The 27,990-nt window shown below is 43.6% G+C and overlaps 1 protein-coding gene across 1 annotated transcript in view; it reads right to left on the bottom strand.

The window, feature by feature from the left end:
- Window positions 1–27,990, bottom strand: part of TTC27 (tetratricopeptide repeat domain 27) — a 190,676-nt gene that overhangs the window by 39,786 nt on the left and 122,900 nt on the right. Inside the window, exons 11-15 of the mRNA XM_029064736.2 lie at window positions 22,195–22,290; window positions 19,603–19,725; window positions 11,202–11,429; window positions 2,199–2,297; window positions 1,539–1,591 (exon numbers count right to left, since the gene is read on the bottom strand). Coding sequence (XP_028920569.1) covers window positions 1,539–1,591; window positions 2,199–2,297; window positions 11,202–11,429; window positions 19,603–19,725; window positions 22,195–22,290 — 599 coding nt within the window. The remainder of the gene's footprint in view (window positions 1–1,538; window positions 1,592–2,198; window positions 2,298–11,201; window positions 11,430–19,602; window positions 19,726–22,194; window positions 22,291–27,990) is intronic.

Below are 27,990 nucleotides of genomic sequence, written 5' to 3'. Positions count from 1 at the left end.
TCACTGATTCCTGTCTTTTTTTTTAAAAAAAAGGTAATAATAATTATGGCATTTGTTAAGTGCTTACTAATTGCCAAGCACTGTTCTAAGCGCTAGGGTAGATACAAGTTAATTGGATTGTCCCCCTTGGGGCTCACAGACTTAATCTCCATTTTACAGATGAGGTAACTGAGGCACAGCGAAGTGAAGTGAGTGGCTTAGTGGGAAGAGCACTGGCCTGAGAGTCAGAGGATGTGGGTTCTAATCCCAGCTCTGCCACTTGTGGGTAAGTCACTTAACTTCTTTGAGCCTCAGTTATCTCATCTGTAAAATGGGGATTAAAAGTGTGAGCCCTATGTGGGACAACCTGATTACCATGTATCTACTCCAGTGCTTTGAACAGTGCTTGGCCCATAGTAAGCACTTAACAAAAACCATAATTCTTCTTATTATTATGAAATTATTTGCTATGCCTTGATCTCACCGACTAACCCAAGCCTATGTTCTCCCTCCGGCCTAGAACTCCCTTCCCCTCCCTCCCCACTCTCCCTATACTTAAAGTTCTCATGAAATCACACCTCCTCCAAGAGGGCTTTCCTGACTAAGCCTTCCTTTCCCCTACTCCCTCTCCCTTGGGCGTTGGCTATGCTTTTGAATCTGTACCCTTTGATATTTGCTCCAGCCTCAGCTCCATGTCGTTTATAAAAATAATAATAATAATATTTGTGGTATTTGTTATGCTTTTTCTATGTGCCAGGCACTGTACTAAGCACTTGGGTGGATACAAGCAAATCAGATTGGACACAGTAGTTCCTGTCCCATGTGGGGCTCACAGTCTCAATCCCCATTTTACAGATGAGATAAATGAGGCACAGAGAAGTGAATTGACTTGCCCAAGGTCACACAACAGACATGTGGTGGAACTGGGATTAGAGTCCATGACCTTCTTACTCCCAGGCCCGGGCTCTATCCACTACACCATGCTGCTTAATGTCGGTTTCCCTCTTTAGACTGTAAACTCACTGTGGGCCAGGAATGTCTCTACCAATGTCAATACAATGGTACAATAGTACAAAGTACAGTTACTTTCCCAAGCACTTAGTTCAGTGTTCAGTACACAGTAAGCACTCAATAAATACAACTGATTAATCAACTGCTATAGTTCGGGGTTAATCTATGAGAATTAAAGGGAAAGAAGATCATTAAGCTGCTCCGATTTTAAGACATTTACAAGGAAAATATCTATTTTCTTACCTAATATGACAATTGTTTCATATTCAACAGAACAGCACAAGTTTATGAGCTCTCTCATCTGGCAAATTTTAACATTAAAATCTAGAATGAACACTTGCATTTCCAAGAGAATTAAATATTTTAGCATCATGAGAATAGTTAAAAATTTCCAATCATGCTCGATTGAAGATCGTTTGATTAAGCCTAAGTGGGGTGGGAGTGAGAAAGTGAGGTCCCTTGTGGAAATGACAGGTTTAGTGTTGAGAGAGAAAATCAGATGTATTTACTCTGGAAACAGTGTTCTTGAATACGTTTGAAGTACTTACTTCTGTTTAAGTCTGATATAAGCTGTGGATAAATTGTTCCAGGCCTCGGCATTCTGAAGTGATAATAAAGAAATCAGTTATGAAAACAAAAAAATCAGTTATGAAAACAAAACACAATATCTTATTGGTGGGGAAACAGTTATACCATAAAAATGTTCATGTTATTGTGGTTTGCAGGTGTTAGTTTACAGACTGTGCAATAAACTTAAATTGCGACAGAGAAGACATAGAGGGAAATGTCCCCTTAACTTTTCCTTTTAAAAATCAAAAGATCTTCACACCAAGTTATCAAATTAGTTTCTTGAATGACATGGATTCAACATCGTGTTGGCATTTAGTAATTGAGAGAGGATTTATATTACACATATTTTAATTTGGAAAAACTTCACAAAATTGAGGAAATGGAATCTGGCAAAATTTTGCCCCACTTTAAAGTGATGAGTCCCATTTCACAAAACTCTCATTGGGAAATTCTGATGGGCGAGTAACAGTTCTTTTTATGTTATCCAAAGCGAAAATTCGAACGTTAAATAAAATATTCAGTGATTGCCTTTCCCGTAACATGAAAATCTGATCCTTATGATCGGTTAGCGGTAACTTTATATTAGAGAATTTAAATAGGGATACAGCGGAGGAAAAGGAAGGATAAATCAGACGTACATCAGGTTCCAATGTCACACAGCGCTGAAACGCTTTTGCGGAACCCCCGTAGTCTTCCAGTGCTAAATAGGCACAGCCAAGAGAAAACCAGACTCCAAGCTGTAGAGACAAAAAGAGCAAATTCGCTGAAGACTGGCATCTCCCACAGAGTCAAAAACAAAGTGATTCTTGTCAAGTTGCAAAAGAATGAACTCTTAGCAGGAGGGAAATGCTAATCTCAAACTTTTTGAAATTGGCTGTTTAAAGGTTTTCACTTTAGAGGTTCTAAAGATTTTTTAGGCCTTCATTTTCTAAGGCCAAAGACTCTGCTACCTGGGGTCGTGGCCTCGTGGAAAGAGCACAGGCCTGGGAGTCAAATGACCTGGGTTCTAATTCTGCCTTCACCAATTATCTGCTGTGTGACCTTCGGCGATTCCCTTCATTTATCTACTCTTTAGTTCCCTCATCTGCTAAATAAAAATTCAACACCTGTTCTCCTTTCTATTTTGACTGTGAGCCCCATGAGACCTTACCTTTTTGTATCTACCCCAGCACTTAGTACAGTGTTTGGGTCATAGTAAGCACTTAATGAATACCACAATAATTTTTACTATTACATTACTGTAGCTAATCAAGTACAATCTTTTGTGCCTAACTAGTAAAAGAATGAAGGTCGTTTTTAGTTCTAATTCCAGTCTATATTAATGCATTTTATCTGACATTTCATGATGATGGTAATTAAGTACTTACTATGTGCCAAGCACTGTTCTTGAAACAAATTCAAATGAATTTGAAACCCTATTCATTTAAAAAAAAAAAAAGAAGGTCTTTCTTCCTGGGATTTAGGAAAGGTGCCTTCCGTTTGAAGAGGAAAAATACAGTTCAATGTAAATTCTGAAAATTCACATAAAATGATACTAGAAATGTGTCCTGTAATTTAACATGTGCGGCCAAGAACTGTCAGTCAATCGTATTTATTGAGTGCTTACTGTGTGCAGAACACTGTACTAAGCACTCAGTAGAGGACAATATAGCAATATGTAACAATATAACAGACACATTTCCTGACCACAATGAGTTTACAGACTAGAGGGGGCAGCTTACTCCTTATTTAACTTTATAGCATCCTTCTAGAGTGGAAAGATAATAATAATAATAATAATGGTATTTGTTAAGCACTTACTATGTGCAGAGCACTGTTCTAAGTGTTGGGGTAGATATGGGGTAGTCAGATTGTCCCACGTGAGGCTCATATATTTTAATCCCCATTTTTACAGATGAGGTAACTGAGGCACAGAGAAGTTAAGTTACTTGCTCAAGGTCACCCAGCATACAAGTGGCGGAGGCGGGATTAGAACCCATGACCTCTGACTCGCAAGCCCATGCTCTGTCCACTAAGCCACGCTGCTTCTCTATATTGTCGGTATTTGTTAAGCGCTTACTATGTGCAGAGCACTGTTCTAAGTGCTGGGGTAGATACAGGGTCATCAGGTTGTCCCACATGGGGCTCACAGTCTTAATCTCCATTTTACAGATGAGGTCACTGAGGCACAGAGAAATGAAGTACCTTGCCCACAGTCACACAGCTGACAAGGGGCAGAGCCGGCATTCGAACCCATGACCTCTGACTCCCAAGCTGGGCTCTTTCCACTGAGCCACGCTTGAAGGGAGATTAAAATATTCAGCTTTTGGAAACAGCCAGCAAGCATATAAGACCTCTGTCTTAAAATACTCCATTTGGCAGGGGCGGAAGGGGGATACACGGACCAATCAGTCAGTGGTATTTATCGAGCATTTACTGTGTAGAGGGCTGTATTGAGTGCTCGGGAGAGTATAATATACCAGAGTTGGTAAACACTTTCCCTAGACTGTAATGAGGTATGGGACATAAGGGGTACCTTGGTTTCTTCACTGACAGAAGCGAACATCGAGTGGGCTGCAGACCCCAAAGTGCAGACACTGGAACAGACATACCATCTTGCAATAACTGCGCATTCAAGCATGGCATGGAGTAGCGGATAGAGCACGGGCCTGGGAGTCAGAAGGTCACGGGCCCCATCACTAGTCTGCTGTGTGGCCTTGGGAAGGTCCCTTCACTTCTCTGTGCCCCAGTTACCTCATCTGTAAAGTGGGGATTGAGACTGTGAGCCCCACATGGGACAGGGACTGTGTCTAACCTGATTCGCTTGGATCCACCCCCGCATGAAGTAGAGTGCCTGGCACATAGGAAGCGCTTAATAAATACCATACTAAATAAATAAATAATCCAGCAGCGTGGATCTGGAATGCTGAACTGCCTCCATTTCAAAACCCTGAAGCAGTTCCACTTACTGCGGTTTGAGAACCCTCACTGGGAGATTTGTTGGGCAAGGCATTTAAATATACATATCTGCCATTTATTTATTTATATTTATGTCTGTCTCCCCCTCTACACCATAAACTCACTGTGGGCAGAGAATGTGTCCATTTATTGTTGTATTCCACTCTCCCAAGTGCTTAGTACATTGCTCTGCACACAGTGGGCCCTCAATAAATACTATTGATTGACTGACCGACTGCCCACAAGGAGGGACAACTTACTGTAAAGAAGAGGAAGTTCTGGCACAGACCCAGAAGAGTCTCTAATTGGGAAGCAGCGTGGCTCAGTGGAAAGAGCCCGGCCTTTGGAGTCAGAGGTCATGGGTTCGACTCCTGGCTCTGCCACTTGTCAGCTGTGTGACTGTGGGCAAGTCACTTCACTTCTCTGTGCCTCAGTCCCCTCATCTGTAAAATGGGGATTAACTGTGAGCCTCATGGGACAACCTGATAACCCTGTATCTACCCCAGAGCTTAGAACTGTGCTCTGCACATAATAAGGGCTTAACAAATACCAACATTATTATTGTTATTATTATTAATCCAAAAGGTGTTTACTTTGAAAACTCTCCCTCACCTGCCCCGACCGTGCTCACCCCTCCTTCAAAGCCTTATTGAAGACACATCTCCTCTAAGAGGCCTTCCCAGATGAAGTTCCACTTTTCCTCATCTCCCACTCCCTTGTGTCGCCCTGACTTGCTCCCTTAGCATAGCACCTGTGTATATATCTGTAATTTTGCTGATTTGCATTGATATCTTTTATTTGTATTGATGCCTGTCTCCCCACTCTAGACTGTGAGCTCGTTGTGGGCAGGGATTGTCACTCTTTACTGTTGAATTGTACTTTCCCAAGCACTTAGTATGGTGCTCTGCACACAGTAAGCGCTTAATAAATACAATTGAATGAATGAATGTCGAGACTCAAGGGGAAAAGAAGACAAGATTGGCAAAGAGGGCACCTGGATTTCCTCTGTAGTATGAGAGGCAAGCCACAGGGGCTAAAGCTCTGACCCTCACGATCAGCTGGGTTTCAAGGCAGAGGGCTCCTGCACAGATCACAAGTAATAAGAGGAAAGCCACTTGCTTGCTACTCAAAACTTTAAAGCAAAACGGTGAACCGTGGGCAGCCAGAATGCCTGGGACTGTACTACAGTGGCAAACAATACGGCACGGGCCTAGGAGTCAAAAGGACCTGGGTTCTGATCCTGGCTCTGCCAATTGTCTGCTGTGTGACCTTGGGCAATTCACCTCACTTCTCTGGGCCTCAGTAACCTCATCTGCAAAATGGGGATTGAGACTGTGAGACCCAAGTGACCAACCTGATTACTTTGTACCTAAACCTGCTCTTAATACAGTGCCTGACACATAAGTGCCTGGCACATACCATAAAAAACCGCTCAACCTCCCGAGAATTTGCACAGTAATTCATTTTGTTCACCTACCTCGATCGTATTTATTAAGCGCATACTGAGTGCAGAGCACTGTACTAAGAGCTTGGGAGAGCACATACAACACAGTAGACACGTTCCCAGTCCACGAGGAACTTAGAGTCTAGAGCGGGAGCCCGAAATTAATATAAGTAAATAAATTATGGATACGTATATAAGTGCTGTGCTCTCTTCTTTTAACCTTCAGGGCTGATACACAAATGTCCCTTTCTCCCATCTGAACAGCTATCATTGCATTTTCAGTTTAAGGATGAATAACCCATTGCTGGCATATATTTTCTCATTTCCCTTGATGAGTCAATGAAGAAAATACACTGCTGTGAATCAGCTGCTTTGGACTTTTGCTTGCAGAGGGAGGAAAGAAGGAACGTTTCACTATTAGTCATATGTAGGGAAGTGTAAGGTACTCTATACTCCGTTTTCCCCGTCCCTATCCCCTGACTCAAAGGGATCCCCACACAGAAATGACTCAGGTAGTTCTGGTTTCCTCAGTAGGTAAACATCCCATGGGAGAACAGGGAGAGAGCCAATCACTTCTGAGTAATCGCCTGCCCTGTTAGACGTCTAGTCATGGACTGCTGAAGGAGAGTGGGTATCGTTGAATGACAAACAGCTCTTTGAGACCACCTAAAATATCTCCCCTCGGAGACCATCCGATGTGACTCACATTTCCCTTCTCCATAACTATTTTCTCTTTTTCAGTCACTTTCCCTGAGACATTACTGGCTCCCACCTGAACCGTCATTCCAGCATTTCCTTCTCTTCCTTTCTTGTCCTGAATTTTCTCTTAACACAACTCCAACTCCTCCCCCAATTTCTAGCCTACCCATGAAGCCCACCACTGAAGGGGGTGCAGTAATTATGTCTGGCCCATCCCGGAAATCTGCTTATAACCTCCCTCTTCCCATTCTGCCGCCTCTCTTTCATCTCCTGCCTAAGATGTGGTCAGACTTTACTGCTCAAACCTTCCAAGCACAAAAGCCAGCAATCATCCCTCTACCACAGTTGCCAGTCCATGCCCTGATGGGCAAGGATGGGCACAGGCAGGCCGGGAACGACAGAGTCCTGGCCAACGGATCCAGGCACGGTCCATCGAGCTATGCCTTGATCTTACTTGCTCATATGCCTGAGGAACTACACGGTTTGTTTGATGATGATGACGATGGTATTTGTTAAGTGTTTACTAAGTTCCAAACACCGTCCCTGTGCTTGGTAGTGCTGGGGTAGATACAAGGTAATCAGGTTGTCCCACATGGGGTTCACAGTTTCAATCCCCATTTTACAGATGAGGTAACTGAGGCACAGAGAAGTGAAATGACTTGCCCAAAGTCACACAGCTGATAAGTGGCGGAGTGGGAAGTCGGAATTAGAACCCAAGATCTCTGATTCCCAAGCCCGTGCTCCTTCCACTAAGACACGCCATTTGTAATGGCATTTGTTAAGTGCTTACTATGTGCCAGGCGTTTTATTAAGAGCTGGGGAAGATGCAAGCTAATCAGCATGGACTCAGTCCACAGCCCACGTGGGGCTCACAGTCTTAATCCTCATTTTACAGATGAGGTAACTGAAGTGCAGAGAAGTAAAGTGACTTGTCCAAGGTCACCCAACAGCTAAATGTCAGAGCCGGGATTAGGACCCAAGTCCTTCTGACTCCCAGACCCGTGCTCTATCCACTGGGCCACGCTCCCCTAATTGGGAAGGGGAAGGGGGAGAGGACATGGGAGGAGAAACAGCTAAAAAGGAATAGATTGGCCTGATTTCAAATGAAAAGATTTTGATCTTATCCAAAAGATATATCTAGCCCCCGAAGAGGAGAAGCTCATGTCTCACATCTAACTAGATAATCAGTGATCAGTGCAGTAAAGGTAGGCTATGTTAAATCCATCTCCAATACCCTCCTACCTATCCTACTCAGGTGTTGAAAGGAGAAACCAAGCGTGATTTGCTGCTCTTTACTCAGGAAAGCAGGCTCTTTTATGGGGCATAGAGAGGGCTGCAGATAAAGCTAGAAAACATAGATTTCCCTTCCTTCTTTTTCTTTCAAATTCCCCTCATCTCAATAAGTCAACCAATGGTATTTGCTGAGCGCTTCTATATGCAGAGCACTGTACTGAGCACTTGTAATGGTGTTCAGTACAACAGAATTAGCAGATATGTTCCCTGCCCATAATGAGCTCATCTCCTCTGCCGCCCTTGCTGACGGCCCTCCATGCCTTCAAGGCTCTTGTCGGGCCAAGAGTGGCCCAAGGATGGAGACCCATCTCTGGAAGCAAAGTGGCCAGGGTGGCCCGTGTTCACCTCTCTAGTTGGATGTCAGACTGTCTGTCTGACATAAAGAGACTTTATGCTCTTTTATGGTAGTGGAGGTGAGCGGTAATCCAAAACACAGTGGGGAGGAGGAGGGAACAGAACAATTTCTCAGTGACCTTTTTTTTTTTAAGGCATTTGTTAAGGGCTTACTATGTGTCGGGCACTGTTCTAAGCGCTGGGGTAGATAGGAGATAATCAGGTTGGACACAGTCCATGTTCGACATGGGGCTCACAGTCTTAAAGCAGTGTGGCTCAGTGGAAAGAGCACAGGCTTCGGAGTCAGAGGTCATGGGTTCAAATCCCCACTCTGCCACTTGTCAGCTGTGTGACTGTGGGCAAGTCACTTAACTTCTCTGGGCCTCAGTTACCTCATCTGTAAAATGGAGATTAAGACTGTGAGCCTCACGTGGGACAACCTGATGACCCTGTATCTATCCCAGCCCTTAGAACAGTGCTCTGCACATAGTAATCGCTTAACAAATACCAACATTATTATTATTATTTTAAAGATGAGGTAACTGAGGCATAGAGAAGTGAAGCGACTTGCCCAAGGTCACATAGCAGACAAGTGGGGAAGCTGGGATTAGAAGCCGATTTCTGTCGGCCTCTCTCCTCCTTCCCCATTCCTCCTGCCTCTCCCTGTCCTACAGACCCCATGAGAGAGGTTAAAGTGCGAGGGGCCGGCCGGCAGAGTCAAGAAGGGAAAATGAGAAAAAGGGAAAAGGAAAAGGGAAGAAGCACTCAGCACAGAGCTCTGCACACAGTAAGTAATCAATAAATACGATTGAATGAATGAAATGGGGCAGAGCACATCGCCCCTCAACCCACTGACCGGGACTCAACGTTCTGGGGTAACAGCGCTCTGGAATGTGTGGTGGTTGGGGAGAGGAGCCAGACCCCAAATTTTTGAAGGTCACAATAGCCAAATACAATATGCTCTTTACCACTCAGGCGATAAATTGAAGTTATTATGCAATCTAGCTTCAAAGAGGGCTGTCCTTAAATGGGCAGCCTCGAACATGCAAACATTACTCATCTAATTCTTTGCTGACCCGTCCGGTTCATTTATTGCCACAGTAGTTATTAGATTCAAATGCCATTCTTGCTGGACCCACATTTTCTTTAAAGAAAATGAATTAGCCCTCTAGCCACAGGTGGCTTTACTGCAGCAACGCCTAAATTCAACAGCAGTGTGGAAACTTGTGGGCAAACTTTTCCATCTTAATTCCAAATTCCCTTCTTTCCTCTTGTCAGAGACTTCAGTCCCTGACATTGTTCAATTCAGATCCTGAGAGAAAAGAGAAGCAGCATGTCCTAGAGGATAGAGCACGGGCCTGGGAGTCAGAGGACCTGGGCTCTAATCCCAGCTCTGCCATTTGTCTGCTGGGTGACCTTGGGCAAGTCACTTCACTTCTCTGTGACTCAGTTACCTCGTCAGTAAAATGGGGATTAAGACTGTGAACCCTATATGGGATCTACCCCAGAGTTTACTACTAGCCTGATACATAGTAAGCACTGAAGTAAGGGAAGCAGCGTGGCTCAGTGGTAAGAGTCCGGGCTTGGGAGTCAGAGGTCATGGGTTCAAATCCCTGCTCTGCCACTTGTCAGCTGTGTGACTGTGAGCAAGTCACTTCACTTCTCTGTGCTTCAGTTCCCTCATCTGTAAAATGGGGATTAAGACTGTGAGCCCCACGTGGGACAACCTGATTACCCTGTATCTCCCTCAGCGCTTAGAACAGTGCTCCGCACATAGTAAGCGCTTAACAAATACCAACATTATTATTATCACTGAACAAATACCATTAAAAAAAATCATCCTTCCTCTATTTTCAACGTTTCTTCAAGTCCTCTCTCCACCATTCTCTTTTAGGCTTTCCTTTACCTGTTGCCCAAACAATGACCTTTGTGTGTCTCTAGTTCCTCTTTCCTTTCCCATATTCTCTGCCAAACCTAGATCTGAGTTGATCCAGGGAGAAGTAGGGAAGTGATAAAGATTTCCAGCCGTAACAGGAGAAGAAAAGTCAGGTTATTTTTGTGTTACTTGTGCTGACCTGTGTGAAAAATGAGTGTAGGGGGGACCACTTCCAGATGCAAGAATGGCTTTAAAGTACTCCACCACCTTGCCCTTGCACTTGTCAGCTGTGTGACTGTGGGCAAGTCACTTAACTTCTCTGTGGCTCAGTTCCCTCATCTGTAAAATGGGGATTAAGACTGTGAGTCTCACGTGGGACAACCTGATTACCCTGTATCTACCCCAGCGCTTAGAACAGTGCTCTGCACATAGTAAGTGCTTAACAAATACCAACATTATTATTATTATTGCCCGTCTACTTCACCTCGCTACTCTCCTTCTACAACCCAGTCTGCCCACGTCACTCCTCTAGTGCTAACCTTTCATTCTGCCTCAGTCTCGCCTGTCTCATCACCGACCCCTGGCCCACATCCTGCCTTTGGCCTGGAATGGCCTCCCTCCTCAATCTGATAGACAGTTACTACCCCTACACCCCTTTAGAGTTTTATTGACAGCACATCTCCTTCAGGAGGCCTTCCCAGACTAAGCACCCCCTTTCTTTTTCTCCATACCTTCTGCATTGTCCTGACTTGCTCCCTTTGTTCTTCCCCCCTCCCAGCCCCACTGCACTTATACACCTATCTGTAATTTATTTATTTGTATTGACGTCTGTCACCCCGACTCTAGACCGTAGGCTCGTTGTGGGCAGGGAATGTGTCTGTTTATTGTTGTATTGTGCTCTCCCAAGTGCTTAGTACAGTGTTCTGCACATAGTAAGTGCTCAACAAATCCGACTGATTGAACAGATAAGTGGTCCTCTCATTGGCTCTTCGGAGGAGAAAAGGAAACAAAGAGGATAGGGGAAGACTCCCGTAGATTTGAGGCCTCCTGCATCCTTACCTGCATGGGGTTAATCTTCACGGAGCGTTCGAAGCACTCCACGCACTCTCGGAATTCCTTGTTCCGCAAGTGTAGGAGTCCTCTGGAGCGCTGGGCCCTGGAGCTACGATGCCCGGACAGCTCCCACGCCTTGTCGTAGTAATGGTGGTCGCGAAGCACGTCGCCGAGCAAGCAGTATAATCTCGGGCTTTCCTTCTTCTCCAATTCTTGCCTCAGGATTTCTTCTGCCTAGGAGTCACAGGAACAATATGGTAACATGCATATTACCTCCCTAATGAAGTAAACAGAAGACTCGTTTTGGAAATGATTGAATACTCCCACCCAGGAGCTTGGGGTGCAGTCTGGGTGAGAGATGAACACCGGCCAATTGTGGAAGCGGCTCTGATTAACGGTTGGTAATCTCAGCAGGAATTTTCTAGGATACTTTTTCCATCACCCGAAGGGATGGCTGTTATTTTCAACTGGTGGCCTGGCCTCCACTGGAGAACCTCACTTGAAGTATCCAACAAGCAGGAGTCTACTGTTGGGGTAGCACTTCTTTCAATGCATGGCAGAGTGACTAGAGCACGGACCTGGGAGTCACAAAGTCATGGGTTCTAATCCAGGATCCACCCCTTGTCTGCTATGTGACCTTGGGCAAGTCACTTCACCTCTCTTGGCCTCAGTTACCTCATCTGGAAAATGGGGATTAAGACGGCGAGTCTGATGTGGGACGGGGACTGTGACAAACCCGGTTAACTTGTATTTACCCCAGTGCTTAGTGCTTGACACATAGTAAAGCCCTTAAAAAATACCAGTAATATTATTGCTATTTTTGAGAGGCAGTGTGGCCTAATGGAAAATGAACAGGACTGCGAGTCAGAGAACCTGAATACTAATACTGGGTCCACTATGTGCCTGCTGGATGACCTTGGGCAAGTCACTATTTTTTTTTTAAATGCTATTTGTTAAGCACTTACAATGTGTCAAGCACTGTTCTAAGTGTTGGGAGAGGTATAAGTTAATTAGGTCGGATATAGTCTATGCCCTACGTTGGACTCACAGACTAAGTAGGAGAGAGAAAAGGTATTTAATCCCCATTTTATACTTGAGGAAATGGAGGTACAGAGAAATTAAGTGATTTGCTCAAGGTCACACAGAAAGCAATTGGCCTAGTTGTGATTAGAATCCAGGTCCTCTGATTCCCAGGCCCGTGCCTCAGTTCCCTCATATGTAAAATGGGGATTAAAACTGTGAGTCCCACGTGAGGCATAATAATAATAATGATGAGGATATTTGTTAAGCGCTTACTATGTGCCAAGCACTGTTCTAAGCACTGGGAGAGGAAACAAGGTAATCAGGTTGTCCCACATGGGGTTCACAGTCTTCATCCCCATTTTACAGATGAGGGAACTGAGGCACAGAGAAGTTAAGTGACTCGCCCAAAGTCACACAGCTGACAAGTGATGAAGCCAGGATTGGAACCTATGACCTCTGACTCCCAAGCCCGGGCTCTTTCCACTGAGCCACGCTACTGCCCAGGTTGACTGTGTCCAACCTGATTGGCTTGTATCTACCTCACCTCTTATTGTAATGTTTAACACCTAGTAAGTATGGAATAAATACCATTAAAAAGAAAAGTTCACCCCGTCTATCAGAAAAGAAAGTATCCAAACTTTTCTTGATTCAAGCAAGACCCAAATAATGTGTCTTGCAAAGAACCAATTTGCTCTGACCTGGCTCCTGCGCATGCTTTTGGGAGCAATGGAAGTTTGCTTTGCCGCAGTGCAGCTGGACACCAGCATCCCATCCACAATGAAAATAATAATCAATCAATGGTATTTATTGAGAGTTCACTATGTGAAGAGCACTGTTCTAAAAGCGTGGAAGAACACAATACAAGAGAATTAGCAGGTACGTTCCCTGCCCATAATGAGCATTCTACAGTCCAGAGGGGGAAAGAGACATTAATATGAATAAATAATCTATAATAAATAATTTGCTGTGGGGTTGGGTGAATAATAATAATGATTCATTCATTCATTCTTCAATAGTATTTATTGAGCATTTACTATGTGCAGAGCACTGTACTACATGATAATGATAATAAGTGTGGTTTTTGCTAAATGCTTACTAAGTGTCAAGCACTGTTCTAAATGCTGGGGAAGAGAAACAGGATGATCTGGTCAGGCCCAGTTCCTGTCCCACACAGGGTTCACAAATTAAGTAGAGGGAAAAGGCAGAGAAGTGAAGAAGGTAAGTGTTGGAGCCGGGATTAGAACTCAGGTCCAAATGACCGTGGGCAAATCACTTAGCTTCTCTGTGCCTTATGGGAGACAGGGACTATTTCCAAACTGATTAACCTGTATCTACTCCAGCGCTCAGTACAGTGTTTGAGACACAGTGAGTGCTAAACAATCAGCCATTAATCAACCAATGGTATTTACTGAGTGCACTGTATTAAGTGTGCTTGGGAACGTACAATCCTCCTGAGTTGGTAGAGACAATCCTTGCCCACAAGGAGTTTACGGCCTGCCTACCCCCCACAGGGAAGGATGGTCATTAAAACAAATTAGGGCTAGGGGAAATGATGCTGGATGAATTCATTCTTTCTCTTTTTTCAAGCCCTACCATCCTGCCACCAGAATCGCCTTTCCCAAGGTCATTATTTTCCATCTTTTACCCTCACGTCCCATTCGCATTACAGATTTCTCTCTTTCTGCTCTTCCGTTCAACCTCCCATCCCTTCCCATTATGCCCTTTTCTGTTGCCTAATGGTTTTGAAAGATGAAGCCTCTCTCTGTCCATCCGCTTCACCCCAGAGAGATGGGGAACGCTGGACCAAAAATGGGTCATGTGGCTGACGGCAAGAGAGCCTCAAAGGCGGTGTCGGGATCTGTCTGTACTGAGCCAAGCCGAAGATGGAGACGGGCAAGGAATGGTCACAGAATGTAAACTCTTCAGAAGCTCCTACAGCTGGGGGCCTGGACTTTTCTAGGGGCAAATATAGCGGCGTATTTTTACAGCAATGCGCAAGAGGATATTCATATAAACTTCTGCTCATTAGGACAAAAATAAAGCCCGGAACATGCAAAGTTATATTTAAATGGCCGGCAGGCTGCTAGCGAAACTGAAAGATGTCGATAAGAGATTTTTTGCTAGGTGGAGCAACCCAAACAGCAGTAAAAACAAGACTGGCAGTTAGAAATATCTTTTTGTGATTTTTGTTTCTCGTGTTCTTGACTCATCCTAACTACTCTTGTGGTACAGTGAATAAGTACTGATTGTGAATCTCAAAATACACCGACTAGAGCTCACTTATAAGCTCAATAATCCAAGGTGCCAGGGAAGTTGGTTGCTTCTTGGACTGAATTCCTGAACTCGCGAGCTGCAGCTAGGGGATGAAAACTATACAACAGGCTCTTCTCCGCCTCTCTGTCAATATTGCTCTTGACTCCAGAGCTTTTTTTTCTTTAAGGTATTTAAGAACCCACTATGTGCCAGGCTCTGTGCTAAGCGCTGTCTGTGGAAGTGCTCTCAGTGCGATCACCGCTCAGCCCACTCAACAGGAACTGCATTTTACACCGAAGCACGGTTTTTTGGTGGCTGAAATGCGCTGCAACAATTTTCAGGCATCCTTTCACTCCAGCTCTTTAGAGGAAAGTCTCTGGCCATCCTCCACAGACCCCACTCACGTTCATGGTTCCGGCACAACTGAACCTCAGACCGGACTCCAATTTCCGGTGGTACTGGCACCCGTGATTCCATCACCAGATGTATGGGCAATGCCTGTCCACTGTGGACAACCATGGGTGCACTTTAGAAACTTGGTCCTTAGCAGCGAAAACGAAATGCCCCATATTTAGGTTTCCAGCACAGAGCATGCCTTGGCTCCCAGTCAGGGAAGGATGATTTGCCAACACAAATATTCCATGTTCGAGATTAAATGGAATAATTCAATACTGTTTCTTGGCATGCTTCTAATCTGATTAGCACACCTCTTTGAAAAAAGGTAGGGTCATTGTTGGGCCTATTTCTCCCACTTGAAGAGAACACAATTATTAATAAATGAAAAACTTAATCTATTAGTACTTTATTTCAATGATTAAGCGATGACATTGTTTGTGAAAATTCCCTCTATTGTCCACAATTCCATTCCCTCAGAAAGGAGCAGGGGTTTCACCTGATGGGAAACTCCCACACCCTCTGAATGCTTGGGCAGAAAGTGATTTTGTGGAGAGAGAAGAAAGTAGGCGTATCTGGAGTGGTTTCATTTTCCTAGTTCATGACAAGGGGGCCATTTTGAAGCTATGAGGTCCAGAAAAATGATTAAAATGAAGGGAGATTCAAAATGAACACGGAACAGTGCTCTTACCTGATTATTTCTCTTAAATCTTGAGCCAAATCTACCCACGCACCCAAGAGATAGGGTAGGGAGCAGGCTAAAGTCATCTTAGAAGGCCCTCTTGGGTACCTTGGGATCCGCTGGAGCATAAGACCCTAGACAATGCTGTTACTGGATCAGGCCAAGAGTATGTCAATCCAGATTCCAGTCTGTCAGAGCGGCCACAAGATATTGACAACAATGTGATGGTTGCTCCCTTCGGTATCTCTCCAAATGATTCTGGATGTTTTATCAAGGATCCCTCACATTTTCTCAAGTAAACCGTAAGGATTTTTTTTTGGCCCATTTATCTACCCAAACCCCTTCTGATATCACTGAAACTGTCAACTGGCATGACTTCCAGTGATAATGAATTTTGTCTACTGTGTAAAGATTCTTCCTTTAGTTTGTTTTGAACTTTCCACCTTTGAACTTCTTATGTTGGCATGGTGGGGCTTCAGGGACAATGATTCCATGTACTCCCTGCTCACACCCTCCAGGGCTTCGGAAAGGTCAATGCTTATTAAGCAATTAAATGATGGATAAAATTTCACAATGACTGCATCTAATCAAGTTAGTGACAATCAGTAGTTGGCAAGAACTGCTTCCTGTGATGAACTGAAAGGATAGCACAACGAGAAGGGCTGAGTTGGGAAGAAAAATATTTGTAGCCTTGTGGAAAACTGCAGGGTTCATGATTAATCTGATCTCCCTGAGTTGTGTAATAAAAACAAAGGGAGGCTAATCAATCTTTTATGTGACATAGGAAGCACTGAAAGAAAATCTTCAAACTTTCAATTATTTTGGGTTGTTTGCTTTCAACATACAACAGACCTGTAAAAACAGAGCTGAACAAAGCAAACATAGTCCTACTGATCTAAGGGAAGGGATTTGTGCTTTCCCAAATTGTGATGTATTTAAGTCCACTGTCACTTAGTTATAATTTGGATTATTTTCCCAGGATGCATTACCTTCCACTTGCTCATGCTGAGGTTCATCTGCCACTTTTCTGTCCACTTACAGCAGCAAATCCCTATCTACCTAGCATTTTGATCCATGGTATTTATGGAGCATGTACTACGTGCAGACCACTATACTAAGCGCTTGGGGGAAAATACAATAAAGATGATAGGCATGATTCCTGCCCACCTGGAGCTTACAGTCTAGAGGGGAGTTTACAGGTACAGATGGGAAACAACCATCACAGTTCAACTTCACCAAACTATCACCACCAGAAACCCTTAGGTCCCATTAAGAACTTGGACCTATCACTGCTCACTCCCTCTTTCATCTCCTTTATTAATAATACTAATAATAATAATGATGGTATTTGTTAAGTGCTTACTGTGTGCCAGGTGTGGTGAGCCCACAATAAGCTGCCTTTTTAGAGACTGTGATCCCATCAACGACAAGGGAGAAAGATTGGTGAAGCCACTGACAGGTTCTACCTGAGACAGGTGATTGCTGGCCTGTGGGGGGGGTGAAGCATGGAGGGAGGCCTGGTTTTCTCTCCCTGTTCTACCCAGTAACAGGCCTGGACCAGTCAATGACTGCCTTGTAGCGCCACAGCTGTGATGCCTAAGGCAGATAAAAGGTGGTTACTTTGACTTGCCAGAGGGCACCTGGAGGTAATATGGAGGCCTGTTGAGAGCAGCAGAAGCAGGAGAGCAGTACTCAGATGTAGGTAGAAGAAGCACTGGCATAATGGTATTGGACCTTTGGGTGGTGGAGTGAGTGATCACTCCCTTGCAAGTTGGTAAAACTAAATAAAAAACTTTTCATGGTAACCTTGGTGATCAGAGGTGTAGTTTGAACTCTACTACATGTCACTGAAGCTTCCTCGGGACAGGAAAGTCCTGGTTGGTATGAACTGGGAGCTCGTGACACCAGGCGCTGTTCTAAGCACTGGGGTGGGTACAAGCCAATTAGGTTGGGCGCAGTCCTTTGTCCCACGTGGGGCTCACAATCTCAATCCTCATTTTCCAGATGAAGTAACTGAGGCCTAGAGAAGTGAAGCACCTTGCCCAAGGTCATTCTGTGAACAAGTGGCAGAGCTCGGATTAGAACCCATGACCTTCTGACTCCCAGGCCTGTGCTCTATCTAATATGCCATGCTGTTTCTTCTTTTTTTACTATAAAGTGTGCATCCTGGAGAATCTGTACATGGATGTTTCACGTAATCATCAGTACGGAACAACATGTTTGAAAACATTCGTTACAGGTGGCGAGACAGGATGCACACGTAGCTTTTTCTGACTTTACAGTTTCGATTGGCAAAGGGACAAGCAGGGCACTTGTCTAAGGTGCTGTAGAGCTCTCCTGTTTTACCATTCCCCACAACTTACCAACTTTTGAAAACACTAGAATCATTTCCTGTTATCACAGCTGTCCCACTAGGGGTGTAAGGCTGGGTTCCTGTCACCCAGTTTTATGGCTGTTGGTGCAGTGGAGTGAGAGGGAAGGTTTAAGGAGAGGTATTTCTTGCCACTGCAATAGTTTGGTTCTTAACCTCATTGTGGGTAGGGAATGTGTCTGTTTTCAGAGAGAGCGTGGGCCTGGTAAACAGCAGGTCATGGGTTCTGTTCCTTGCTCTGCCATTTGTCTGCTGTGTGACCACTGGCAAGTTGCTTCACTTCTCTGTGCCTCAGTTATCTGTAAAAAAGGGATTGAGAATGGAGCCCCACGTGGGACAGGAACCGTGTCCCACCTGATGTGCTTGTATTCACCCCTGTGTTTAGTACAGTGCCTGGCCCATAGTAAGTACTTGACAAATACCACAATTATTATACTGTACTCTCCAAAGTGCTTAGTACAGTGCTCTGCATGCAGTAAGCACTTAATAAATACAATCGACTGACTGACTGACTTAACCTCCCTCCTGCCACCGAGCTGCTGCTGATCAACAGCAGTTGATACTGTTGATACTGCCTGCATGGTTCTGCATGTCACTAGAGGTATGAGCTGCCTAGCTGCCACTCCTCGGAGAATGAATGACACTTTTGAAACACTAATTTTTACTGACTATTGATGCTTTCAACACCTCGGACATTCCTCTCTTTGTCCGTGGAAGTGATTTACTCCCAAGGGTTCAAAGTCCAAAAGAAGGGGGTGGCTAAAATGAGAAGAGAATGAAAAAATGATTCTTGTTTTTCTAAACTACAGTGTTGCTTCAGAGAATACAGAAGAGGAGGAGACTGATCCGTGATATCAGTTGAAAGCAATTTACTTATTAATTCACTGGTTTTGAATAGAGAAGCAGTTTGGCTCGGTGGAAAGAGCCCGGGCTTGGGAGTCAGAGGTCATGGGTTCTAATCCTAGCTCTGCCGGTTGCCAGCTGTGTGACTTTGGGCAAGTCACTTCACTTCTCTGTGCCTCAGTTCCCTCATCTGTAAAATGGGGATTAAGACTGTGAGCCTCACATGGGACAACCTGATTACTCTGTATCTACCCTAGGGCTTAGAACAGTGCTTTGCACATAGTAAGCGCTTAACAAATGCCACCATTATTATTATTATTATTTGAATCCTAGTACCAATAGCTTGTGATTTCAGTGTACCACTTGACCAAAGAGGATCTCCTGATTTTGCCCATTTTCAAAAGAGAACAAAAGCACAAGAGAAAGAAATGGAAATATTTCAGGATTTCTACTATTCTGAAAGGATGGAATTTGAAATGCCTGCACTGAGGACAGCTGCAAACTACAGTGAAGCTGACTGGAGAGCAGTTAGGGAAGGAAATAAAATACCGAGCACAGTGTGTTAAAATCTTTCACTGCCCTCCCTGAAGATCTCAACTGTTGGCAATTTCATGTTTGCTGCCTTGAATGATCTCCCCCAAATTAATGGAACTAATGGAAGCTAATGGACGAAAGTGGGTCTGGGAAAAAGAAATTGGAAAAACATTTGAAGAAGAGGGGATGGGTTAAGGGGAGGCAAAATAAAATGCTGCTGGGACATCCACATGTGGAAAAAAATGAATGAAGCCAACTCACAGAAACAGTCTATTAGGATTTATTCATGCCCGTGGAACTTTACTTACCTTCCCATGCTGCCCAGACCTTTCGTAACAAATGACAACGTCTTCCCACATTTCAAGCTTCTCAAAGATTTGAAGAGCAGAACTGGTGCATCCCAAGTCGAAGAGTAAGCTTGCGAGTTGGCGCTGGGAAAAATCAAATTATAAAGTTACTGAGATTTTTTGCTCGACAGAAGACATCCCGTTTCTTTCATAGGTTTACTTTGGCCTTTACCTGTTTATCTTCAATACCAGTTTTTTGGGTGGATGTTTTAGTGATTAAACCAACTGTACTTTATGCTGTCCAAAACATGGGTACCTCTACAAACTGAATTTTTCAGAAATTTTTTGAGAGTTTTGCTCAAATATTTCTGGATAGCAAAATCCCCCCTTTTAAAAGAAGTCTCATAATTAAGGGGAATAGTTTCTCCCTTATGGTGCATTTGTTGCCTAAATGGAACCCCAATCACAAACAGGGTCACTGAGGAAAATGAAGCCCCAAACCTGGAGTTGGAGGTGGGGGGTGGGGGGGGAAGTGGGAATGTAAAGGAGTGAGTGGAGGAAGGGGGAGGCGAAGGTTGAGAAGAATGTGCTTCCCTGTGACAGCTGAGTTATTTTCCCATAATAACCATTATAATCCCTGAAAGTATGGAATAATCAGTGAGATGACAATTTGGAAGTTGAGTTTCTAAGGAAATTAAACAATAGAGAAATGGCTGGATGGAAAAACTTGAAGATGGTCCTGAGGTCAAGGTCAGAGGGTAATGGGAGGGAAATCTGCAAAATGTACACTTATTTTTTGTCTCATGAAAATAAGTCTGAGCAGAGTAAAATGAACTCAGCAGTTATTTGAGGTCAAAGGTGAAATACAGTGATATGCACCCTTTTGATCAATTTTCTCTGGTTGCTGTATTCCAGATGTGTGATTTCTCAAATAGTAACATAACAACAACACTCCCTTGAGTTTCTTACTAGTATTTTCTTACTAAACACTTCATCCATTTTCATGGATACCATTTCATTTTCATTCCTTCAATATCTTTGCAGATTGGGGAAGGGCAGGTATAATAATTCCTGTCATTAGGGGAACAGGAAAGATAAGTGACTTGTCCAGAGTCACGTAACAATGATAATTAATATTTCAATCAATCAATTATATTTATTGAGCACTTACTGAGTACAGAGAGCACAGTGTGTACTAAGCAGTTGGGAGAGCACAATTCAGAGAAGCAGCGTGGTTTATTCAATAGTATTTATTGATCGCTTACTATGTGCAGGGCACTGTACTAAGTGCTTGGAGTGCACAATTTGGCAACAGATAGGGACAATCTCTGCCCAATGATGGGCTCACAGTCTAATCGGGGCTTAATGAAAAGAGCCCAGGCTTGGGAGTCAGGTCATGGGTTCTAATCCCAGATCTACCGCTCATCAGCTATGTGACCATGGGCAAGTCACTTAACTTCTCTGTGCCTCAGTTACCTCATTTGTAAAATGGGGATGAAGACTGTGAGCCCTACTTGGGACAAACTGATTACCTTGTATCTACCCCAGCACTTAGAACAGTGCTCGGCACATAGTAAGCGCTTAACAAATACGAACATTATTATTATTATTATTATTATTATTGCGTTGGTAGACATGATCTCTGCCCTTAAGTAGTTTATAGTCTAGAGGGGGAGACAGGCATTAAAATGAACTATGGCTATCTATATAAGTGTTTTGGGTCTGAGGGTGAATGGAATATCTAGCGCTTCAAGGATACAGATCCATGGCCAATGAAGCAGGGAGAGGGAGTAGGGGAAGTGAGAGCTTAGTCAGGGAAGGCGTCTTGGAGGGGATGTGATTTTAATACAGTTTTGAAGGTGGAGAGAGGAGTGGTCTATCAGATATAAAGAGAAGCAGCACGGTGGAGTGGATAGAGCTCAGGCCTGGGAGTCAGAAGGTTGTGGATTATAATCCCGGCTACACCACTTGTCTGCTGTGGGGCCTTGGGCAAATCACTTCACTTCTCTGGGCCTCAGTTACCTCATCTGGAATATGGGGATGGAAAATGTGAGCACCCACGTGGGTCAGGGACTGCTTCCAACCTTATTTGCTGGTATCCACCCCAGTGTTTAGTTCAGTGCCTGGCACATAGTAAGTATTTAACAAATACCGTAACTACTATATGAAGAGGGAGGGAGATCCAGGCCAGAGTCAGGACATGGGTGAGAGGTCAGTGGTGAGATAGATGAGACTGAGATACAGTGAGTTGGACGGCATTAGAGGAGTGAAGCCACGAGCTGAGGTGTAGCAGGAAACTAATGAGGGGAGAAAGGAGGGGGAGCAAGCTGATTTGGTGTTTTCAAATCAATGGTAAGGAGATGGTAAAGCTGACGATATCTGGGAAGTGGTTACTACATGTTGCACATTATGCTAAGCACTGGGATAGAAGTAGTACATCAGATCAGACCCTCTGCCTATCCCAAATGGGGTTCACAGTCTGAGAGAGACAATAATAGAACTGGGTTGTACATCCAGGTCTCCAGACTCCAACGGATTGAGATGTTTCCTGAACTACTGTCCACTTTCAATAAATATTTGCATACTTTTTCAGGATGGTAATTTCTTTTCTACCTGTATGGCCCACTGTGGTGGAACTTGGCAGCTATAGAAAATCTTCAGGCGTTCTAATACTGAGGTATTCTTGTCTTCAAATTGATCTGCCAGAGCCTGAAACAAAACATAACAATGATGCCCATTTACTTACATACAAGTGTGACTTTTTTTGAAAAGTGAACGGACAAAACCAATGCATGAAAAATTCCCCAGGAATTTTTTTTTTTTTTTGCTGTAAACACTACACACGAACCCACCAGACGTCCCAAAACGAGAACCTCATTAGAGCTAGAAGCAACTAAGTGGGCACAAAACTGATAATGGTGCACAGAGGGAAGAATTTATTCATTCATTCAATTGTATTTATTGAGTGCTTACTGTGGACATTCATTCATTCATTCATTCAATCGTATTTATTGAGCCCTTAATGTTTGCAGAGCACGGTACTAAGTGCTTGGAAAGTACAATTCAGCAACAAATAAAGACAATCCCTGCCCACAATGGACTCAAAGAGCACTGTACTAACCGCTTGGAAAATACAATTCAGCAATAAGGAGAGACAATCCCTGCCCACAAAGGGGTTACAGTCTAGAAGGTGGTAGGCAGACATCAAAACAAGTAAACAGGCAACAATAGCATCAATATAAATTAATAGAATTATAGATATACACATCAAACAGGCAACAATATAAATAAATAGAATTATAGATATGTAAATATGTACACTTTCATTCAATCGTATTTACTGAGCACTTACTAAGAGCTTGGAATGTACAATTCGGCAACAGATAGAGACAATCCCTGCCCAACAACAGGCTCACAGTCTAAAAGGGGCAGAAAGACAGCAAAACAAAACAAGTAGACAGGCATCAATACCATCAGAATAGTAAATAGAATCATATATATTTACACATCATTGATAAAATAAATAGAATAATAAATATGTACAAATATACTCAAGTGCTGTGGGGTGGGGAGTGGGGGTAGAAGCATGAATACACTGAAGACTTCTGTGATTATAACTGCATCGTACCGAGAGGAATTGTTAGCTTCTGGTCTTGGTCTTTCCTGCCCTGTCATCCAGTCTCACACCCTCTTGCTCTCTCCCCCACCTCACGCTGGCTCCCCAGGGGGCTTTCTCTGTTTCTGCTCTGGCTACCTGGGATCGGGGAAAGCTCTACGGTACCAAGTGGCGCAGAGGAAGGGAAAGAAGCGCATACGGTTGGACACTTGTGGGTCGTGGCATAGTGGAGAGAGCACAGGCCTGCGAGTCAGAAGGTCACTGGTTCTAATCCCAGCTCTGCCACTTGTCTGCTGTGGGACCTTGGGTAAGTCCCTTCACTTCTCTGGGCCTCAGTTACCACATCTGGAAAATGGGGATGGAAATTGTGAGCCCCATGTGGGACAGGGACTGTGTCTAACCCAATTTGTTGGTGGTATACATCCAAGGGCTTCATACTGTGCCTGGCACACAATAAGCACTTAAATGCCATAATTATTATTATTATTATCTCTCAAAATGCCTTGGTTGCACATCTGATACTTCAACTAGATCAGACTACTTGCATTTTGAGGAAAGTAAAATGTTGTCATGGGCAACAAGGTCACAGGACTCGGTAAGAACAGAAACCCTACCCTTCCAGCCCCCAGAATCAATGCCTAATGGATAAAGCACAGACCTGGAATTCAGAAGGACCTGGGTTCTAGTTCTAGCCCTACCACTTGCCAGCTGTGTGACCCTGGGCAAGTCACTTCACTTTTCTGGACCAGTAAAATGGGGACTAGGACTATGAGCTCCATGTGGGACAGAGACTGCGTCCCACACGATTTGCCTGTATCCACCTCAGCGCTTAGTACAGTGCCTGGCACATAATAAGGGCTTAACAAATACCATAATTATTAAACCTAGCCTCTGAGGCTTTTTCCCAAGCATAGCATTCAGGAGGCCAGCCCCACGGGTGAAGCTCATGGTGTCTAATTTCACGTAGACAGATCACCCACTTGGCCACGGCAGTTTTGAACCTTGGTGGCTTAAAATATTACCTTGTAAATCGCCACTTTAGTATTTTCTGTTGTGATCTTTTCCATTATGTGGTATTAATTAGGTCCTGATTTTGATCATTAACTTCTTTGGGAATCTAGTTCAGGCATGACTGATGCTTACCATGCTGATTTCCTACTAAAACTCAGCCTGTACATTTTACTCCTCTAATGCCAACTTACTATACGTCGATTTGGTCTCCCTGTCCACTCCTTACCCACATCCTCCTTCTGGCCTGGAACTTCCTCCCCCTTCATATACGATAGAATGCCACTCTTCCCACCTTCTAATCCCTCCTTAAATCACATCTCTTCCAAGACTTCCCTGACTAAGCCCTCATTTCCCCTTCTCCCTCTCCCTTTTGCATCACCTATGCTCTTGGTTCTGTACCTTTGAAGAACTTGACATTCGCCCCTCCGTCTGCCCTGTAACACTTATGTGCCCACCTGTCATTTACATTAATGTCTGTCTCGACTTCTTCACTGTAAATTCCTTGTGGAATATGTCCATCAACTCTGTTGTATTGTACTCTCCCAAGCACTTGTACAATGCTCTGTACACAAATAGTGCTCAATAAATACCACTTATTGATTGATTACACAGACCTCACAATTGGTTCCCAGATGAAGTGCTTAATTCCATGTTTTCCTTTAATGACCCTAAATACGGGGATATACTGCTAAAAGCTCTAAATTTCATCTTCCTGAGGCAAAAACCTTATCAGACTCTAATAGTATGGTGACCACCCCAAATTGCCTTTGGCATGCTTTCTCAACAGAAGCCTGTAGTTAATAACAATAATAATAACTGTGGTATTTGTTAAGTGCTTACTATGTGCCAGTACTAAGCACTGGGATAGATGCAAACCAAATGGGTTGAACACAATGGGGCTCATGTCTTAATCCCCATTTTACAGATGAGGTTACTGAGGCACAGAAGTGTAGTTACTTGCCCAAGGCCACACAGCAGATAAGTGGCAGAGCAGGACTAGAACCCATGACCTTAAGCTTTCCAGGTCTGTGATCTATCCACTATGCCTTGCCGCTTAATAATAATGTTGGTATTTGTTAAGCGCTTATTATGTGCCGAGCACTGTTCTAAGCGCTGGGGTAGACATAGGGGAATCAGGTTGTCCCACGTGGGGCTCACAGTCTTCATCCCCATTTTACAGATGAGGGAACTGAGGCACAGAGAAGTTAAGTGACTTGCCCACAGTCACACAGCCGACAAGTGGCAGAGCTGGGATTCGAACTCATGAGCCCTGACTCCAAAGCCCATGCTCTTTCCACTGAGCCACGCTGCTTAAGAATCCAAGTATCCAAGAGACTAAATTATGGAATGAATCGGATGAAATTGACTGTTTTTTCTTACTCTACAATTGGCTCCCAACACCAGGCTTTACCAACACCAGGCTTTACCTATTTAAGGCACACAGACACAATGTCTTGTTTTCCAATGATTAGAGGGTGACCAACTCTGTTGAATTTTATTCTCCCAAGTGCTTAGTAACCATGTTCTACACACTGAAAACAATCAGTGAATACCACTGATGATGAAATAATATTCACAACTACCTAGAAATATTTTAACAGTCCAACAGTGTCATTAGTAAATCTGGAAAACACAGTCTGAAACCTGACAAGGAATATATCAACCAATCAATAAACAGTATTTACTGAGCACTTACTTTGTGCAGAGAACAGTACAAAGAGCTTGGGAGAGTACAGTTCAGCAGAGTTGGTAGACACATTCCCTAATCACAAGGATCTTACTGTTTACAGGGGGAGAAAGACACTGAAATGAATTACAGATATGTACATATGTGCTGTGGTGCTCAGGGTGGTTGAATACAAGTGAGAAGCAGATAGAGCACGGACCTGGGAGTCAAAAGGACCTGGGTTCTAATCCCAGCTTCACCACTTCATTCATTCATTCATTCAATTGTATTTATTGAGTGCTTACTGTGTGCAGAGCACTTTACTAAGCATTGGCCTGCTGCCTGGACTTGGGCAAGTCAGTTTGCTTCTTTGTGCCTCAGTTACCTCATTTGTAAAATAGGGATTAAGACTGTGAACCCCATTTGGGACTGTTTCCAAACTGATTGGATTGTATTCATTCATTCTATCGTTTTTATTGAGGGCTTACTGTATGCAGAGCACTGTGCTAAGCACTTAGAATGTTCAATTTGTACCTATCCCAGGGCTTAGCACAGTGTCTGGTAATGGTAAGCACTTAACAAATACCATAAAAAAGTGCTTCATAGGTACAGATCTGAGTGCATAGACAACGTAGAAGGGAGAGGGAGTAGGGGAAATGAGGATTTAGACAAGGAAGGCCTCTTAGAGGTGATGTAATTTCAGTAAGGCTTTAAAGGTGGGGAGAGCGGCAGTCTTATCGTATATGGCACGGTGAAGAGAGTTCCAGGCCAGGGAGTTGAGGTGGGCAAAGGGTGGTGATATAGACAAGATCATGGCATAATCAGTCAATCCATCAATGAATGGTATTTATTGAATGTTTACTATGTACAGATCACTGTACTAAATGTTTGGGAGAGTACAATACAACAGAGTTGGTAGAAATGTTTCCTGCCCGTGAGGAGTTTACAGCTAGAGCAGGAGTCAGACATTAAAATAAGTGAAGAATATGTACATAAGTGCTGTGAGGCTGAGGGCAGAGTGGATATCAAGTCCTTCTAGGTCACAAATCCATATGTATAGACAAAGCAAAAAGGAGAGGGAGTAGAGGAAATGAAGGTGTAGTTGGGGAAGGCTTGCCTGGAAGAGAGGTGATTTTTAATAAGGCTTTGAAGGTGGGGAGAGTGGTAATCTGGCATATATGAAGGGGAAGGGAGTCCAAAGCCAGAGGTAGGATCCAGGCCTGGGGTCAATGGTCAGAGAGATGAGATACATTGAATAGGTAGGAGTCAGAGGAGTGAAGTGTGATGGCTGGGTACAGTAGGAAATCAGGGAGGAAATGTAGAGGGACAAACTGAGTTAGTTCTTTAAAACCAAAGGAAAGGAGTTTCTGTTTGATGTGACAACGTAGATAGGTAACTACTGGAGGCTCTTGATGTGGAGAAACATGTACTGAACATTTGTGGAAAAAATGATCTGGGCAGCAGAGTGAAGTCTAGACTCGAGTGAGGAGAGACAGGAGGTAGAGAGGTCAGGGATGGAGGCAGATCTAGTACACAGGGCTCCACCCATGAATTAGAATTGAAAACTCTAGTCTAAAAACACACTGGCCTGAATTATTTGATTGTTTCAGACTGAAACAGCAATCCATTAGAAATATCTGGATAGTTAAGTTAAAAGTACATTTTGGTACCCTAAATTATACAAGTAAATGGCAGTTGTAGGCCCAGAAAAAGGTTGGTTTTTTTTAAAAAAATAGATGATAACCAAATCATTTTGATCATTTTTAAAAAATGTGATTTGACTCTGCAGTACATCATTTTTAGACCCCATGAAACCTGCAGGCTGCATCTTGTTTATTAACACAAAATCTTGGAGACTGGATGCTTTAACACATATACAAAGACACATATGAAACTGAAAAGATATCAAATGCAGAAAAATGTCTACTTGATATGGATTTTTATTGAGAGTTACTATTAATAGATGCCTGAATTTTACAGGTGCCCTAATCGGGTTCCAAAATTTGTAACCACAGAAAAAAACATGTGCTCTACCAATTAAATCCAGTTAAATGCACCAAGAGAGGGAGCAAATTCATGGTGAAAACAGCAAACTTGCTGTTGAATTATGCCTTCC

The sequence above is a fragment of the Ornithorhynchus anatinus genome, chromosome 1 (assembly GCF_004115215.2).
Source record: "Ornithorhynchus anatinus isolate Pmale09 chromosome 1, mOrnAna1.pri.v4, whole genome shotgun sequence".
Lineage (NCBI taxonomy): Eukaryota > Metazoa > Chordata > Mammalia > Monotremata > Ornithorhynchidae > Ornithorhynchus > Ornithorhynchus anatinus.
This window is presented reverse-complemented; position numbering and strand designations above follow the sequence as displayed.